The sequence below is a fragment of the Copadichromis virginalis genome, linkage group LG7 (assembly GCF_057382275.1).
Source record: "Copadichromis virginalis isolate Kocher_CV1m ecotype Utaka linkage group LG7, C_Virginalis_male_GT1.1, whole genome shotgun sequence".
NCBI lineage: Eukaryota > Metazoa > Chordata > Actinopteri > Cichliformes > Cichlidae > Copadichromis > Copadichromis virginalis.
Genome location: NC_140624.1, coordinates 50,192,011 through 50,210,880, shown reverse-complemented (window position 1 = coordinate 50,210,880; position 18,870 = coordinate 50,192,011). Strand labels below are relative to the sequence as shown.

The following is an 18,870-nucleotide window of genomic DNA, read 5'->3' as shown; positions in this document are numbered from 1 at the left end:
CAAAACAACCTCATTTGAACCATAGCTCGATGTTATCATCCCACCTGGCTATACTGTAGCATGTATCTACAAGAAATATGGTGGTGCTGTGAGTAAATACAGCAAATACAGAAAGCACAAACAGACACTTCACCACAGCAGGGCTTAGAGTACATATTTAGATTCATATCTGATCGTAATGTTAAAGTGAGCAAAACATCTCCAGCACATTTCCCACTGTTGAATGGCTGACTTCATAGCGACGCACTGTATGCCAGCCATCATTTTATATTGAGGCTGGCCCATTAGATTGAGTAAGAAAAGTAATATCACCACTTGTGACGGCTCTAGAGGGTTGGCTTCAATTTCACCGAGGCTTAGAATTATCATTAGTGGCAGTTGCAAGCTGCTTTGAGTAAATGCTTTTATTGTATTTGTATCTTACTTAGGAACTATCAGCATGTATCCATCTGTGTGAAACACCCATACGCTTCCTTTTTCACAAGACTTTATGCAGTCCTGTTAAACAAAAAACAAAACTGCTTCTATTGGTGTCAAGAAGGTAAGTAACAGCCAGGTGCTGCTAATCAAATGCACTTGATCTTTTGATCATGAAATGTAACCACTGCTATAAAACAGAATGTTTGACAGTTTGCTGGTCTGGAGCTTTAAGTTGTGGCAAGGAGAAAAGGCATCGGCAGTAATCTTAGAGAAACAACTGTTGCTGCCCATCAATCTGGGAAGGACTATACGACCATTTCCAAATAATTTAAAGTCCATCCAAAGACTCATCACAAGTAGAAAACATTCAAGACAGCTGCCAATCTTGGATGTGGATTGTCCCTGAACATTCACTCCAAGGTCAAACCCTTGCAAAGCTGAGAGAAAACCCAATAGCTACATCTCAGACTATAGGCCTCAGTTAGTGTGTTAAATGTTAAACACCATAATAGTACAATTAGAAGAAAACTGACCAAGTAGGCCTTGTTTGGAAGTGCTGCTAAGAGAAAGCTTTTTCTTCTGTAAAAAGAACATGGGAGTATACTGTAGCTTATGTTTGCAAAGTTGGATCTGAACAAATCACAAAACCTCTGCAACAACCTCTGTGGACGGAACAAACCAAAGATGTCTGGTCATATAACTCAGTGCCACGTTTAGTGAAAACCAAACAGCATATTAGCACAAACACCTCAACTAACTATCAAGCGTGGCGGTAGATTGGTGATGATTTGGGCATGCAGCCACAGGACCTGGGTACCTTGCAGTCACTGAATTGACCATCCTCTGTGTACCAGAGTCACATGTGAGGCCATCTGTCTGATAGCTAAAGCTTTGCTAAAACTGGATCGAGCACATGCAAGCACAGCATCAAGTCTGCAATAGAATGGCTGAAAAATAAAAGAATTAAAGTGCTGCAATGACACAGTCAAAGTCCAGAGCTCAACCTGATTGAAATGCTGTGGTGGAACCATAAGAGTGTTGTGTATAAACAAATGTCTGCAAACTTCAAAGAACTGAAGCGATGCTGTAAATTAGAGTAAATAAGAGTGGGCGAAAATTCCTCCACAATGATGTGGGAGACTGATAGTCATATAGAAAAGTATTACTTTTTAGTTTTTCACAGGACTGCATAGAGTCTTGTGAAAAACTCACATTTTTCATATGACTGTAGGAACGCACCTTGCTAACAAACCATGCTTACAGTAGCTAATGACTTATGACCCTAGGTGCATAGGTTAAGGTTTCAGAGCCCATAAAACAAACTTCACAGATGCTACACCCATCTTTTACATACAGTCTGGTCATAAGCCAAAGAGCTGTCTGATCCAAAAAAAAACTCAATCATCATACAGTGAGAACTATCATCTGCATATGTGTGGGTGCATGCCACAATTTTTATGTTAGTTCATCTTCTAGTACATTCACAGTCTTACCAGAGCTTTAGTCTCCTCCTCATCTTTGTAATAGTAGAGCTGATCCCCTTTCAGCACAAACCAGCGACTGTGCCACGTTTTGACAAAACCTCCTTGCTTCCGGAGCCACCCACACCTGATGACATTCAACTTTTGACCCTCAGTACTGACATGACCTCCGCTGCGATGAGGACTGCCATGAGACACACACTGGTCATCCATCACAGCTACTCCAACCTGCAAACAAGCAAAAGAGTTCCAGATTGATTAAACTCACAGAAGCTGCAAGTTCGACACAAACCAAACAGCACCAGTATTTTTGCAAGATGTCAATCATCATTAGAAGGATATGGAAGTTTTAATATATTTTGTCGGGGGGGGGGGGGGGGGGGGGGTGTTGTGATTTATATTAACCTATAAGCTTATCGTACAGGCCTCTGCATTGCTGGATGTGAAGCTTAAGGCACTCAGACAGAGTTGAGTGTCCACAGACCAAACCTCAAATCTCTTTTATCTTATTCAGTGTGTCACCCACCTACACATGTTGGCCTGCTAGGTCTGATCTTGTCCCAGTTTTATATTTTATCTCTCCTACGTTTAGTGCCTCAATCTCTTGAAGTTGCAATTGGCAAGATGCATTGCCATTTTGCTGATGCCTTTTAAAGGTCTTCATAGCCAGATGCCTCTCTATAACAGTGAACTGACCTGACCACAGACCTACATGTGGAGGCTTGCTTTTATTTTAGTTTGATCCATTTGTACAATTTGAGTTGTTGAACCTTATTTATAATGTGAAGCACTTCACTTTAAGTAGGTTTAAATAGAGAATACTTTCGGCCATTTAGTGCTTATTGACTAGCATTGGTAGCAAGCTAAACTAAGATGATAAAAAAAAAAAAAACGGTAAATGGTTTGTCATAATAACCGCATTAGCATGTCGCTGTTGGTGTTCAAAAACTGAAGGCTTACAGACCTGCTGACATGGCTTTAGACTTTTTATTAAGGTGCAGCTAGGCAATTAAAATCACTTTGTACAAAGTCAAAGGTTTGTGTACAATTCTCATTTTTGTGATTTATTTAGACAACAACAAGTCAACAAGATTACAATATGTTAAAAGATAGGCAAATGAAAAAATGTAGTTAGCGGTACCTAAAAGATCAAACTGGTCACAAGCATTTTGCTGCTGGTATACTTTCACCTGTGCGTTAACAAACCATTTTCATCTCTTTCATCCCATTTTTTTAAAAGTTATGATTTTCCCAGAATTGGACGGCTAGAATGACTGGGCAGAAACAGTGATGCATTTTAGCCTTTAAGAAATAAGTTTACTGTCCACAAAATGCAGCCAAAGTGAAAGAAGGTGTTTTTGTTGGTCCTGAAATCTGTGAACTAATGCTAAAGCCATCTGAATCAGCAGCAATGGGAAACATTTGTGCACAGAATTGTCTTGGCAATATCAGAGCAGAGAATCTTGCTGAGCTTGTGGATAACATGCTGAAAGCACATCAACTAATGAGTGCCAGAATGTCACTGAAATTGCACTTTTTACATTCTCATCTTGACATTTTCCCACCAAATCTGAGTGATGTCACCAAGGTATAAAAGTATTGGAAAACCGACACCAGGAAAAATTGAATCAGAGGATGATGACCCGCTACTGTTTGTTCTTGCAAAGAGAGACGGGTGTGCAGTGCATGCGCAAAAGCAAGTGCCTCAAACATGTTTGTGGATTTATTTTGAGCTAAATTGACAGAAATATGCTTTGGAGAGATCCTGAGATCGTCTTCTCTTGTTTTTGTCCAGAATAAACACATTAAAACAATTTTTGGAAACTTCTAGCCATAGTGTTGATACATTATATTGAGATACACATCATTCACGTCAAACATCAATGATGTGTACCTCAAAAATGTTACGTGCAAGCTTAAATCAGATTTCATGTTTGCAATCAGTTGGGAAACAAAAAGATAAATAGCCCACCTGAAGTCCTCAGAAGCAAATTTTATTTATCAAAATATATTGATTTGTACATCTGTGTAATACAGGTCAGTGCAGTCTGCATATTAATGTACCCTATAACTACTATAAATATACACACCTGCATCATCATTGACATATGCTAAGACTGCTGCTGTCAGCTATAAGCACTGCCATGTTATCAGTGGCTCTGGTTGTGCTTGGCTTGGTGAATGTCCAACCATCCCACATGGACCAGATGTGGACCAGATGTGGACCAGAAGCAGCTCTGCAGTTTTCCAGGCAGCAGTGGAGCAAGTGCAGCCAGGCTGCTGGCGAATTCAAAACTCTCTCTGGTTCGGTCCAGGTAAGAATGTCACCAGTGCACGTTCATGCACGAGCATACTCGCGCCTTTGCACTCCTCGAAGAAAATAGCTGTTTTCCCATTGCAGTGCGGTGACTACAACCTACTTATTATCTTTTATCCATCTCAAGTTCGTCTTTGTTCCACTTTCATGCTAGATGAATACATGGAAAGCATGAGTAGGGCTTTTCTGTCAACAAAGAGATCAGTTCATTCAGAGAAAAATGATGGTGTGGGCTCATCTAACACTAATATTGGTGGGAATAATCTCTGTTTCCCTGCATGCATTTATTCGTCATCATGTTGGCCAGTCTGCAAGCACACAAATAAACAGAAAAACCAGTAATATCAAAAGTCACTCCAGATTCACTGATATGCTCATAGAGTCACCTGCTGTATTAGGAGTATGAAGCCATAGCCCCACATTTTTATGCCTCCTGCATGGGGCACAGCTAACAGCACTGCTGGGACCAACCAATGGTAAAACTTTGAATTGAAACTGTAAATAACTCAGCCCTTTCTTAATGTGAATATCTTGGATCTGGCTGACAGTAGAAATACCATTTAGATTTACATTACACTGTGGCCCAGTCCAGGGGTAATAAATTGCCGTACAAATGCATAGCCATTACTAAATCTATAAATTACCTGACAAATGGAATAGAAGCAGAAGAAAAGTTAGTGTTTTTATCGGCCCATGCAGGAACTGCATGATGAATGGTGACCTTTGCAAAGTTACTCATTTTAATTGTTGTGGTCTCACTAAAAGCACATTCATATTTGTGGGTGACATAAACAAGTCTAATAGACTCAATAGAAAAGAACAGCAATAAACTGATGAACAAAGTACAGTATATGTATATGATCATCAGGTTCTTCATTTAGCAGTTTTCAAAAGCAGTGAAACACATGATGCTTTATCACTTATGCACATCACATTCCTGAGTTTTAATTGATAGAAACCCAATGAAGCAGACAACCATTTCCTCAAAAGCTTGCATACATATCACAAATAAGAAATCATAACAGCAGCGGATGGTTTATGTGGCCATCAAGCAACAACAACCCAAACAAGTGCTAAGGTAAGCTCAATGACCCGTTTTCCAAACCAGCCATTCGTTGTGGAAGACACCTCCCCAGTACGTGCTTATAGTTGTGGCTGTAAGCATATTTATGAAGCACCAGCAAAGTCTCTTCAGAGCACATCACTGTTATATCGATTCAGCATTTTGAAAACCACCTCCAAGAGCTGTATACTGTGTCCCAGTAAAACACCTGTGTGTACAGATGCATGTGTGCAGCAGCGTATCAGTCCCTTGAGCCACAGTCTCAAAATAAACAGCGGCACACTGGAACAGTAATATTAATGACTTTTTGGTCTCCCAGCATAACCCCACTGTTAGGAAAGGGAGGAAACTAGTGACACACGAAGACAAGAAAGCTTTCAGATTCAGTCTGCTTTAAACTTTAAGGTGCTTTCTTTTACATACAACCGTACAGGTAGAGTACATTTCAAATGAAGACAGTAATGTAATCAATGTTGTTTAAGTTAGAGGTTGACATGAACCCTTGTTTTTTAGTAAGGTGATCAGATCAAGCATGATATAGAATTTGGCATTTAATTTTCAAAGCAATATTTATCATTTAAAACCAGAAAAAGCAATTGTTTATGAGCTTTTCAGCAATGTGTATTTCTGATCTAGTTGGCAACACTGTGCAAAGACACATTCTTGACTGTGTACCACCATCTGCTCGGCTGTGATGCTGCTCTTATGCATGTGCTGCAGACTGAGCTGAGATCATTCTAAACAATACAAAGAAGCCACATGCACTCACTGGCTGCTTTCTCAGATTCACCTGTTCAGCTGCTTATTAATGTAATTATCTCATCAGCCAATCACGTGGCAGTAAGTCAATGCATTTAGGCATGTACATATGGTCAAATCAGCTGAAGGTCAAAAATAGCTGAAGTTCAAACTTTCATATGGGAGAGAAAGGCAATTTTATGAATGCTGCACGGTTGTTGTTGTGAGATGGGCTGGGAGTATTTCTGAAACTGCTGATCTACTGGGATTTTCCCACACAACCATCTTTAAGGTTTACAGAGAACGTTCTGAAAAAGAGACGATATCCAGCCGCCACAGTCTAGCTGGGTATTGTTGCTGACTATATCGGTCCCTTTTATGACCACAGTGATGATTGCTTCCAGCACGATAGCACACCACAAAGCTCAAAACATCACAAACAGGTTTCTTGAACATGAAAATAAGTCTACTGCAGTCAAATGACCTCCAAATCACCAGATCTCAATCCAACAGAGCACCTTTGGGATGTGGTGGATCATCATGGCTGTGCAGCTGACAAACCTGGAACAGCTGCAGCACCTAGTTGGAGCTACGGCATGAAGAATGAAGGTAGTTGTTATATATATAACAATATATATATATATATATATATAGACCAGGCTATACAGCAATGACATTGGAATGTCGTTCGGACTGGAGAAGTGTAGTCGGATGGTAACAAAGAGAGGGAAGGTAGTCAGAACTGAGGGGATTGAACTACCAGAAGGCAACATTGCAGACATAGAGAACAGTTACAAGTACTTGGGGATCCCGCAGGCGAATGGGAACCATGAAGAGGCCGCTAGAAAAGCTGCAACCACCAAGTACCTGCAGAGGGTCAGGCAAGTCCTGAGGAGTCAGCTGAATGGTAAGAACAAGATCCGGGCCATCAACACGTACGCCCTGCCCGTGATCAGGTACCCTGCTGGGGTAATAGGCTGGCCAAAGGAGGAGATAGAAGCCACTGACATAAAGACAAGAAAGCTCCTTACCATGCATGGAGGGTTTCACCCCAAGTCCAGCACCCTGAGGCTGTACGCTAAGCGGAAGGAAGGGGGCCGGGGACTGGTGAGTGTCAGCACCACAGTCCAGGATGAGACAAGGAACATCCAAGAATACATTGGGAAGATGGCCCCAACTGACCGAGTGCTCAGTGAATACCTCAGGCAGCAGAAACCCAAGAAAGAGGAGGGAGACGAGGAACCATCATGGAAGGACAGGCCCCTGCACGGTATGTACCACCGGCAGATAGAGGAGGTGGCTGATATCCAGAAATCCTACCAGTGGCTGGACAAAGCTGGACTGAAAGACAGCACAGAGGCACTAATCATGGCAGCACAAGAACAAGCTCTGAGCACAAGATCCATAGAGGCTGGGGTCTATCACACCAGGCAAGACCCCAGGTGCAGGCTGTGTAAAGATGCCCCAGAGACAATCCAGCACATAACAGCAGGGTGCAAGATGCTAGCAGGCAAGGCATACATGGAACGCCATAACCAAGTGGCCGGCATAGTGTACAGGAACATCTGTGCCGAGTATAACCTGGAAGTCCCGAGGTCAAAATGGGAGATGCCCCCAAGGGTGGTGGAGAATGACCGAGCTAAGATCCTGTGGGACTTCCAGATACAGACGGACAAAATGGTGGTGGCTAACCAACCGGACATAGTGGTGGTAGACAAACAGAAGAAGACGGCCGTAGTGATCGATGTAGCGGTTCCGAATGACAGCAATATCAGGAAGAAGGAACACGAGAAGCTGGAGAAATACCAAGGGCTCAGAGAAGAGCTCGAGAGGATGTGGAGAGTGAAGGTAACGGTGGTCCCCGTGGTAATCGGAGCACTAGGTGCGGTGACTCCCAAGCTAGGCGAGTGGCTCCAGCAGATCCCGGGAACAACATCGGAGATCTCTGTCCAGAAGAGCGCAGTCCTGGGAACAGCTAAGATACTGCGCAGGACCCTCAAGCTCCCAGGCCTCTGGTAGAGGACCCGAGCTTGAAGGATAAACCGCCCGCAGGGGCGTGCTGGGTGTTTTTATATATATATATATATATATATATATATATATATATATATATATATATATATATATACATACACTCAACAAAAATATAAACGCAACACCTTTGTTACTGCTCCCATTCCCCATGGGATGGACATAGAGACCTAAAATTCATTCCAGATACACAATATAACCATCCCTCCCAAACAGTGGTCACAAATCAGTCCAAATGTATGGTAGTGGGGACATCTGCCATATTGAGATAATCCATCCCACCTCACAGGTGTGCCACATCAGGATGCTGATCTGACATCATGAGTAGTGCACAGGTGTACCTCAGACTGCCCACAACAAAAGGCCACCCTGGAATGTGCAGTTTTTGCGCTATTGGGGGTCTGGGGACCCAGAACCGGTCAGTATCTGGTGTGACCACCATTTGCCTCATGCAGTGCAACACATCGTTGCATGGAGTCTATCAGATTGTCAATTGTGGCCTGTGGAATGTTGGTCCACTCCACTTCAATGGCTGTGCGAGGTTGTTGGATATTCGTGGGAACTGGTACACGCTGTCGTATACGCCGGTCAAGCACATCCCGAACATGCTCAATGGGTGACATGTCCGGTGAGTATGCTGGCCATGCAAGAACTGGGACATTCTCAGCTGCCATCTGCCCTGAACAATGTGAACCATGATTCATCCGTGAAGCGCACACCTCTCCAACGTGCCAGACGCCATCGAATGTGAGCATTTGCCCACACAAGTCTGTTACGGCAACGAGCTGGAGTCAGGTCAAGACCCCGATGAGGACGACGGGCATGCAGTTGAGCGTCCCTGAGATGGTTTCTGACAGTTTGTGCGGAAATTGTTTGGTTGTGCAAACCAATTGTTCCAGCAGCTGTCTGGGTGGCTGGTCTCAGACGATCTTGGAGGTGAACCTGGATGTCGAGGTCCTGGGCTGGTGTGGTTACACGAGGTCTGCGGTTGTGAGGCCGGTTGGATGTGCTGCCATATTCTCTGAAACGCCTGTGGAGACGGCTTATGGTTGAGAAATGAACATTCAATGCACGGGCGACAGATCTGGTTGACATTCCTGCTGTCAGCATGCCAATTGCACGCTCCCTCATTGCTTGTGGCATCTGTGGCATTTTGCTGTGAGACAAAACTGCACATTCCAGGGTGGCCTTTTGTTGTGGGCAGTCTGAGGTACACCTGTGCACTACTCATGATGTCAGATCAGCATCCTGATGTGGCACACCTGTGAGGTGGGATGGATTATCTCAATATAGCAGATGTGCCCACTACCACACATTTGGACTGATTTGTGACCACTGTTTGGGAGGGATGGTTATATTGTGTATCTGGAATGAATTTTAGGTCTCTACGTCCATCCCATGGGGAATGGGAGCAGTAACAAAGGTGTTGCGTTTATATTTTTGTTCAGTGTATATATATATATACAGTGGGGCAAAAAAGTATTTAGTCAGCCACCGATTGTGCAAGTTCCCCCACTTAAAATGATGACAGAGGTCAGTAATTTGCACCAGAGGTACACTTCAACTGTGAGAGACAGAATGTGAAAAAAAAATCCATGAATTCACATGGTAGGATTTGTAAAGAATTTATTCGTAAAATAGGGTGGAAAATAAGTATTTGGTCACCTCAAACAAGGAAAATCTCTGGCTCTCACAGACCTGTAACGTCTTCTGTAAGAAGCTTTTCTGTCCCCCACTCGTTACCTGTATGAATGGCACCTGTTTGAACTCATCATCTGTATAAAAGACATCTGTCCACAGCCTCAAACAGTCAGACTCCAAACTCCGCCATGGCCAAGACCAAAGAGCTTTCGAAGGACACCAGGAAAAGTATTGTAGACCTGCACCAGACTGGGAAGAGTGAATCTACAATAGGCAAGCAGCTTGGTGTGAAAAAATCAACTGTGGGAGCAATCATCAGAAAATGGAAGACGTACAAGACCACTGATAATCTCCCTCGATCTGGGGCTCCACGCAAGATCTCATCCCGTGGGGTCAAAATGATCATGAGAACGGTGAGCAAAGATCCCAGAACCACACGGGGGGACCTGGTGAATGACCTGCAGAGAGCTGGGACCAAAGTAACAAAGGTCACCATCAGTAACACACTACAACGGCAGGGAATCAAATCCCGCAGTGCCAGACGTGTTCCGCTGCTGAAGCCAGTGCATGTCCAGGCCCGTCTGAAGTTTGCCAGAGAGCACATGGATGATACAGCAGAGGATTGGGAGAATGTCATGTGGTCAGATGAAACCAAAGTAGAACTTTTTGGTATAAACTCAACTCGTGGTGTTTGGAGGAAGAAGAATACTGAGTTGCATCCCAAGAACACCATACCTACTGTGAAGCATGGGGGTGGGAACATCATGCTATGGGGCTGTTTTTCTGCCAAGGGGACAGGACGACTGATCCGTGTTAAGGACAGAATGAATGGGGCCATGTATCGTGAGAGTTTGAGCCAAAACCTCCTTCCATCAGTGAGAACTTTGAAGATGAAACGAGGCTGGGTCTTCCAACATGACAATGATCCACAACACACCGCCCAGGCAACAAAGGAGTGGCTCCGTAAGAAGCATTTGAAAGTCCTGGAGTGGCCTAGCCAGTCTCCAGACCTCAACCCCATAGAAAATCTGTGGCGGGAGTTGAAAGTCCGTGTTGCTTGGCGACAGCCCCAAAACATCACTGCTCTCGAGAAGATCTGCATGGAGGAATGGGCCAAAATACCAGCTACTGTGTGTGCAAACCTGGTAAAGACCTATAGTAAACGTTTGACCTCTGTTATTGCAAACAAAGGTTATGTTACAAAGTATTGAGTTGTATTTTTGTTATTGACCAAATACTTATTTTCCACCCTGATTTACGAATAAATTCTTTACAAATCCTACCATGTGGATTCATGGATTTTTTTTTTTCACATTCTGTCTCTCACAGTTGAAGTGTACCTCTGGTGCAAATTACTGACCTCTGTCATCATTTTAGGTGGGGGAACTTGCACAATCGGTGGCTGACTAAATACTTTTTTGCCCCACTGTATATATATATATATATATATATATATATATATAGGGAGTGCAGAATTATTAGGCAAATGAGTATTTTGTCCACATCATCCTCTTCATGCATGTTGTCTTACTCCAAGCTGTATAGGCTCGAAAGCCTACTACCAATTAAGCATAATAGGTGATGTGCATCTCTGTAATGAGAAGGGGTGTGGTCTAATGACATCAACACCCTATATCAGGTGTGCATAATTATTAGGCAACGTCCTTTCCTTTGGCAAAATGGGTCAAAAGAAGGACTTGACAGGCTCAGAAAAGTCAAAAATAGTGAGATATCTTGCAGAGGGATGCAGCAGTCTCAAAATTGCAAAGCTTCTGAAGCGTGATCATCGAACAATCAAGCGTGCCCAAAAGCACAAGGTGTGCAATACTCAGAGACATGGCCAAGGTAAGAAAGGCTGAAAGACGACCACCACTGAACAAGACACACAAGCTGAAACGTCAAGACTGGGCCAAGAAATATCTCAAGACTGGTTTTTCTAAGGTTTTATGGACTGATGAAATGAGAGTGAGTCTTGATGGGCCAGATGGATGGGCCCGTGGCTGGATTGGTAAAGGGCAGAGAGCTCCAGTCTGACTCAGACGCCAGCAAGGTGGAGGTGGAGTACTGGTTTGGGCTGGTATCATCAAAGATGAGCTTGTGGGGCCTTTTTGGGTTGAGGATGGAGTCAAGCTCAACTCCCAGTCCTACTGCCAGTTTCTGGAAGACACCTTCTTCAAGCAGTGGTACAGGAAGAAGTCTGCATCCTTCAAGAAAAACATGATTTCCATGCAGAACAATGCTCCATCACACGTGTCCAAGTACTCCACAGCGTGGCTGGCAAGAAAGGGTATAAAAGAAGAAAAACTAATGACATGGCCTCCTTGTTCACCTGATCTGAACCCCATTGAGAACCTGTGGTCCATCATCAAATGTGAGATTTACAAGGAGGGAAAACAGTACACCTCTCTGAACAGTGTCTGGGAGGCTGTGGTTGCTGCTGCACGCAATGTTGATGGTGAACAGATCAAAACACTGACAGAATCCATGGATGGCAGGCTTTTGAGTGTCCTTGCAAAGAAAGGTGGCTATATTGGTCGCTGATTTGTTTTTGTTTTGTTTTTGAATGTCAGAAATGTATATTTGTGAATGTGGAGATGTTATATTGGTTTCACTGGTAAAAATAAATAATTGAAATGGGTATATATTTGTTTTTTGTTAAGTTGCCTAATAATTATGCACAGTAATAGTCACCTGCACACACAGATATCCCCCTAAAATAGCTAAAACTAAAAACAAACTAAAAACTACTTCCAAAAACATTCAGCTTTGATATTAATGAGTTTTTTGGGTTCATTGAGAACATGGTTGTTGTTCAATATTAAAATTATTCCTCAAAAATACAACTTGCCTAATAATTCTGCACTCCCTGTATATATATATATATATATTCATTCTAGTATCTACTAGATGTATGTCAATTTTTCAGTTTCAACAGCTAATTATGGTCAAACAATATATCAGTGAGGCTTTAATCCAAACTACCATCTGTCATGCCTACTAGATTGTATTTCATTGCTAACATTACTTCTGTTTCATCCAACAGGGAACATTCAAGGTGCCTTGTACTTAACACGATGCTAGAATTTTCTCATAACATGCCTGAGAACTTTGCCCATGATGAAGAAAAAACACCCTGACCTTCACTGTAAACATCAGCTTTGTATATATTTCACACGCATGCACACACACACACAGACACACCCGCACACTCAGAGTGCTGAGTTGTAGATATCTTCGTGCTGTCCTTCTAAGGTTGTGCAGCATGCACTATAATTTCTTAGCAGGGTGCAACATATCTGTGGTTCTCAGGCAGTCCGATAAAAATGAATGAACTGAGAGCACACAACTCAAGCAGAAAAAAAAGCAGAGACTGATTTCTCTGTGTTGAAGTGAGAAGAAGTCTTTCAAAACACCATCAGTGCTGGTCCCTTATTGAGCACAGACGTATTAATAGGCAGTCTTTGTCCATGGGAAACTGAGCCAGGTTGCATCAGCTTCATGGACTTTGTTGATTTAAAAATATACATCTGTCAATGAAATAATAAAAATACAGGCAGCAGATGTATCATAAGTGATGACAGCTATTTTCTGAAGCAGGCAGAAAGGTACCAAGTGGTACAATAAAGCATTGTTTCATAGTACATAACCATGTGATAAAAACAAAAAGGGGCTCTATGTTTAGCTTGCCGCTAAGGCTTCAACATATACAGCCATAAATAAAGTTATGGCAACTTTTACACATTAGCTGGCCAAGTTTTAAGTGATGTCATATGTACCATATGTTGGATAACAGTATAGCCATGCGCTATGAAATAAAGATATCTAAGAGGTCGAAAGGAAGGTGACCAAGGCTGTAAAGTCTCTGAAATGTGACACCAGAGACCTTCCTGTCTACACAGGACTGGTCTCACAGCATCAGGAGGTTGCTAGTTTTCACTGCTTACACACACTGTTTGTTCCCCATATGGGAAACTACTGAAGCTAAGAGCACACAAAAAAGCCTTAGCTGCTGTTTGACATGTCTTTATTTGAACTGAACTAGTTTGGAAGAAAGGAAGATTGAGGCCTTGCTGCACTGTGTGGCTCTTCCTTTGGGAAATTAAAGTTCTGCTTTTCTTGCAGATAAAGACTACAAAAGAGCTAGAAAAAGATATATTTGGGCTGTAGAAAACAAGGATATTCCACCCTCTGCTTATTGGAACTATAGAGATAATTGCATAAATGGTTGAACTTTTTGGTCTTGGCAGAAAATTCTGCCACATGGGCCACCACAGGAAGTGACTGGTCACAACAGCAGCCCAGAGCACTGCTGAGAGGTAATTGGATTCAACAAAGTTAGAACTACTGACTTTCCCACTCTGCGGCTGCCACAAAGCATGAGGATGAAATGTTAATGTTTAAGCACATCTACTAACACTGAAATCTGTGCAGTGATATCAGGCAAATTACCAACCATGTACTTTTGCAGTCAAGCTTTAGTTGTTGCAGGACACATAAGGGACAGTTCCTGTGTAGTCAAGCATCCAAACCCAGCTAACCCTACATCTAGAACTCGTCCTGCTTCTGTACTTGTGCTCGTCATGTGCTTAGTTTTTAAAATAGGCGTCTCAAGCATAATGCCCAGGGCCCAGAAGCGGCCCAGCACAGACTACAAACCGGTCCACCGGAAGGTTTTGGAAAATGTGCATAGATCTGAACTATTGATGAAGATTTCCCCCACTGCCATTGATACTACAAAGTATTAAGAAAAAGATAAACTAGTACAAACATATCAAGGGTCCTGTTTTTCACTGTCACCTATAGACATTTCACAAAAAAAAGACATTTTCTATGAATTAAATGACAAGACAAATAATAATAGAAATAATAAGCTCCTCAGGTTTCTAAGAAAATCACATTTTTCAAAACCTTTCAAAACCTGTTGTGACTTATTTGTTCATATAAAACAGACTCAAATACAAAGTGGGCCAAAATTGAAAACTGGAACAAAATCGTGGGCTAACATTGATATTTATTGGAAAAAAAAACCTTCCTCCAGATATAAGAATGAATCTTTTCTTATGGACTGAATATGGAACAAGCAAAGCTTAATACTAAACAATATATATATTAGCTGTATAATACCAGTAGGCCAGCTCTAATAGTAATTTGGTATGGCCAAATGTAATTACGCTGCGGGCCAAATTTGGCCCGCGGGCCAGAGTTTGACACCTATGATATAAAAGGTCACTGACAGTCTCAGCTAAGTAAATATTCCCCAGCTTGAAGTATTAATGATTCACTGATAAACAGAAGAGATAAATTCTTCATTGGTGTCATTGCACATTGCAGCAAGCACTGCCATTACCATCAGTCTGTCACCAGTCCTCAGTTCTGCATTTTCAGCAGCTGTAACCTACTTTGAACCTGGTGCTTGCCAGTAAAACCAGAGCCAACTTTCCTTGGGTCATGTAAATCAGTAGTCCAAGAACAAAAATATAAAGCAGCAATGGCTCATCTCCCTTTCTCTGTCTTCACCATGATTGACAGGTGAGCGACTCCACCCTGAACTGACAGACTGTGTGTCATGAAGCTACATTTAGATTTTTTTGTTCACATGAATATGTACTAACTGTGCTAACAGCACAAAAGACCACAAAACACGCAAGATGAAACATGAACTTGCATTACCAGTCAGTGCCATCAACTCTTTAAATATCTCTAACCACCCTCACCCCCTCTCTCGAAATGCAGAGGGCCTCTGTGACCAGCATGTGTTAAAGACAAATATAACCCTCGGCTGCCAAAGCTGCTACCTCGAGAGCAGTCTGTTTCTATTAGACTTCTGTTATAAAGTCACAGAGGTGAGAGGACGGCATGCTGCTTGCTGCGCTGTTGCTGTGCTAATCACCGGAAAGGATGTGAAAGAGGAAGGGCTTCAGAGCAGTCACAGATGGAAGTACTCGCACACATGTGAAAAAAATAAATAAGGATAATAATCAATTGCTCCATCCAACACTCACACAATTTAGGCCTACGGTGATTTAACGTGGGACGGGGTTACAGGGAGTTCAGGATCTGAGGAGCTGTCTTTCATTATAGGGTAAGAAACATCAATGATTGCTTACTACCCACACAAGTCATTGTGAGTCATGCAGAAAGATGGATGGATGGAAGGAAGCGAGACGAGAAGCAAGGAGGCGAGGTGAGCAGTGTAATATATCACAAACACTAAGGGTCAGTTCTTGAAGAGGAATTTCTTGGAGTTCCCAATAAACTGGCTTTATTTTATGAATCAGTGTGACGAGTCAGCATCTGTTTTGTCTACACAACAATTTAGACACGATGTGTGCCCCTCGTTCTCCACTATGCTGGCTTTGTGGTATGATACACTCATTTCATTAGCATACCCCCCACCCACCCACACACATACATACACACACACTCGTTTCCCTCCATGCCATGTGTCACAGTATGTCTGGGAACAGAGCAGCAACCATGTGGAGAGATGAAGGTGAAGACTTCACATTGACCCCTGACTCATCTCACACGTTTTTGACACTGTGACAACTGAATGACAATACTGTTAATTTGGCTGTCTCTACAGTATATGAAGAGGATATTTTCCTGATGGGGAAAAAAAGGACGCCATGCAAGATCATACGCTGCCAGGTGAGAGGGGCAAAGTGAAAACAGCGCCCAGTGACCACAGTCATTTTCACTAGTGATGTTTGCTGGAAGGAGTTTATGCTGACTCTGCATTATAACCTCCATAAATGTCACACAAGATGCTGTGCCTGGCAACAAAACAAAAATAGCAAATTGTCAGTTTGAATATAAAGATTAGCCGTGTCTACTTGATTTAATCTTTTTTTTCCAAAACATGAAGAAAATTAAACAAAAACAAACAAACAAAAAAACACCTTTAGCTATAGGACTTCCAATCTGAACTCTAGATTTGCTGCAGTTCAGTCCTTCTGGTCCCCACACCCTCTTCAGTAAACAGACATTACATGGCTAGACCTGGGAACAGTCCCGCACAGCAGCTGACACGGGGAACCTGATCCCTGAGCTTTCCAGCAGCACAGCTTGTGAGCTGTAGCCATTCCTGACACACGGGAGTCATCATCCTTCCTTCTACTGGTTTGCTCTCATGTATTTCTTTTCCATTCACACTTCTGTTTTACCGATGTTCTGCCATGATCCCTTTAACTCTTTCTTTTCTCCACCACGTTCCTCTCTTTGTTGACTACTTTTTCCATTTTAGTAAGCTGGAATGAGTGACATTCTCTCTCACTCTCTCTCTCACACACACACACACACACACACACACACACACACACACACACACACACACACACACACACACACACCAGTTCAAAAATGTTTCCAAACAGTACTGACTATCTTGTGATCAAATCGTACCAGCCAAGATGCCAAGGTGTTCTTGGTCCAGAATATTTGAAAAGAATATAGGATTTAGGATAAAAAGAAATATAACAATTGGTTATTTTCATATGAGAAGTTAATTATACAAAAATGAAAACTAATGTGGGACAAGGGCTTAAAATGTGTATGGGAATGCAGACCCTACTCCCCTTTGTCCCTGTACTCCTGGCACACTTCACTCAATAATGTAAAACCACATCAATCTTTGAAATCAGGCAAACATGTAAGATGTGTTTTTACCATAAATCAAATCCATCCACAGATAGACAAACTTCTACGTGCTACAGTCAAAAGTACTCAGAACTGAGGTCATAAGCAACAGTCTTACCATTTTAAAGATTATTCTATTGGTTTAACTGTACGGCATAACAAAACCTGACACTTACTAATTTTTCCCGAAAGTTTAATGCTTCCCGGCCTTCCAACAACAATTGCCACACATGCTCCTAATTTCATATTTCAGCCACACATGTGTAGCTTTTAGACAATAACGGAGCTAATGGAAAAAGACTACAGCTTAAAGACAGTTTTGCGCGTTAATGCACAGATTCACAGCAGCTCAGAAGTCGTGCATTTGACGTTTCCGTTGCTCAACATGGCAGTCACCGCAGGTGTAACTACTTCACACAATAAATCACTTTAATGAGCCATTAACCCAGCGATGCCGCTTTAAAAATGTGCCAAAGCAAAACCACATGCCATATTTACTGTGCTGTAGTCTAAGGTGAAGAATGCCTGTTATGACTGAAATATAAATACATAGTAACAAAGTGTCCGTTTTGCTTACAGCATTTTCATAATCATAACAAAGAGTCAACAGATTTACTGAACGGACTCACCTTTCAAACGAGCAGCCCTGTTGAATCTCACAGCTCGGATGTGTGGTGATGCCCAGACACCGTATCCTCTTCAGCGACAGGTCAATCAATCAACTACAAGACAAATCCCGCTCACACACAAGCTCAAGTTGTCCTCATGCTCAGCTGCTGCTGCTGTTGTTGTTGCTCCCCTCCTGGACTGGCACAATGTATGAGTGTGTGTGCAGTGTGGATTGAGTTAGCCGAGACTCAGTCGAGCTGTTAGAAACTTTTCCCCTGACTGCTCACACCATCTGCACGCTGAGAAAGTCTCCGCTGTTGGACAGGATGACTGTTGCGGTCAGCACAGTCACACACACACGGGGCACCATTACAGCTGGAGTCCGCCCAGGCACGTGCACACGCACACAAACGCGCTCACGCCGTCTTTCTCAGCACCGCAGTATCTGCAGTCCCAGCTCCTCCAGTCATCCCGGCTGCTGAGGCGCTCACGCTCGGTGTAAGACAGCAGTGTGTGTTGGTACAGAGAGGTGGAGGAGGAGGAGGCAGGGAGGGGAGGAGTGTGTGTGTGTGTGTGTGTGTGTGTGTGTGTGTGTGTGTGTGTGTGTGTGTGTGTGTGTGTGTGTGTGTGTGTGTGTGTGTGTGTGATACAGAGAGAGAAATCATGTTTGAGGAAGTCTCAAAGAACGAGGGAGAGCTCCGACTGAGCAGTGCCTCAGTTGACTTTCTCTTTTATTTCAGCATACAGAGCAAAGTAACCAGCAGTTTTGAAACTTGTGCTGCTCATCTTAAAATTTCAACAGCCAGGAAATTTCCCACAGCAGGCTTATAATGCAGAATAAACAGAAAAAATCTCGACTTTTCCACACACCATCTGTGACTAATCCAGCGTGCATACACACCCAGAGTTTTACGGGGTCTTCAACATGACAT

The 18,870-nt window shown here is 42.7% G+C and overlaps 1 protein-coding gene across 1 annotated transcript in view; it reads right to left on the bottom strand.

Annotated features, from left to right (window-relative positions):
• arhgap24 (Rho GTPase activating protein 24) overlaps nt 1-18,428 on the bottom strand; it is an 82,691-nt gene extending 64,263 nt beyond the window's left edge. Inside the window, exons 1-2 of the mRNA XM_085463957.1 lie at nt 17,959-18,428; nt 1,914-2,129 (exon numbers count right to left, since the gene is read on the bottom strand). Coding sequence (XP_085320083.1) covers nt 1,914-2,114 — 201 coding nt within the window. The 5' untranslated portion in view covers nt 2,115-2,129; nt 17,959-18,428. The remainder of the gene's footprint in view (nt 1-1,913; nt 2,130-17,958) is intronic.
• Nucleotides 18,429-18,870: the final 442 nt, after the last annotated feature.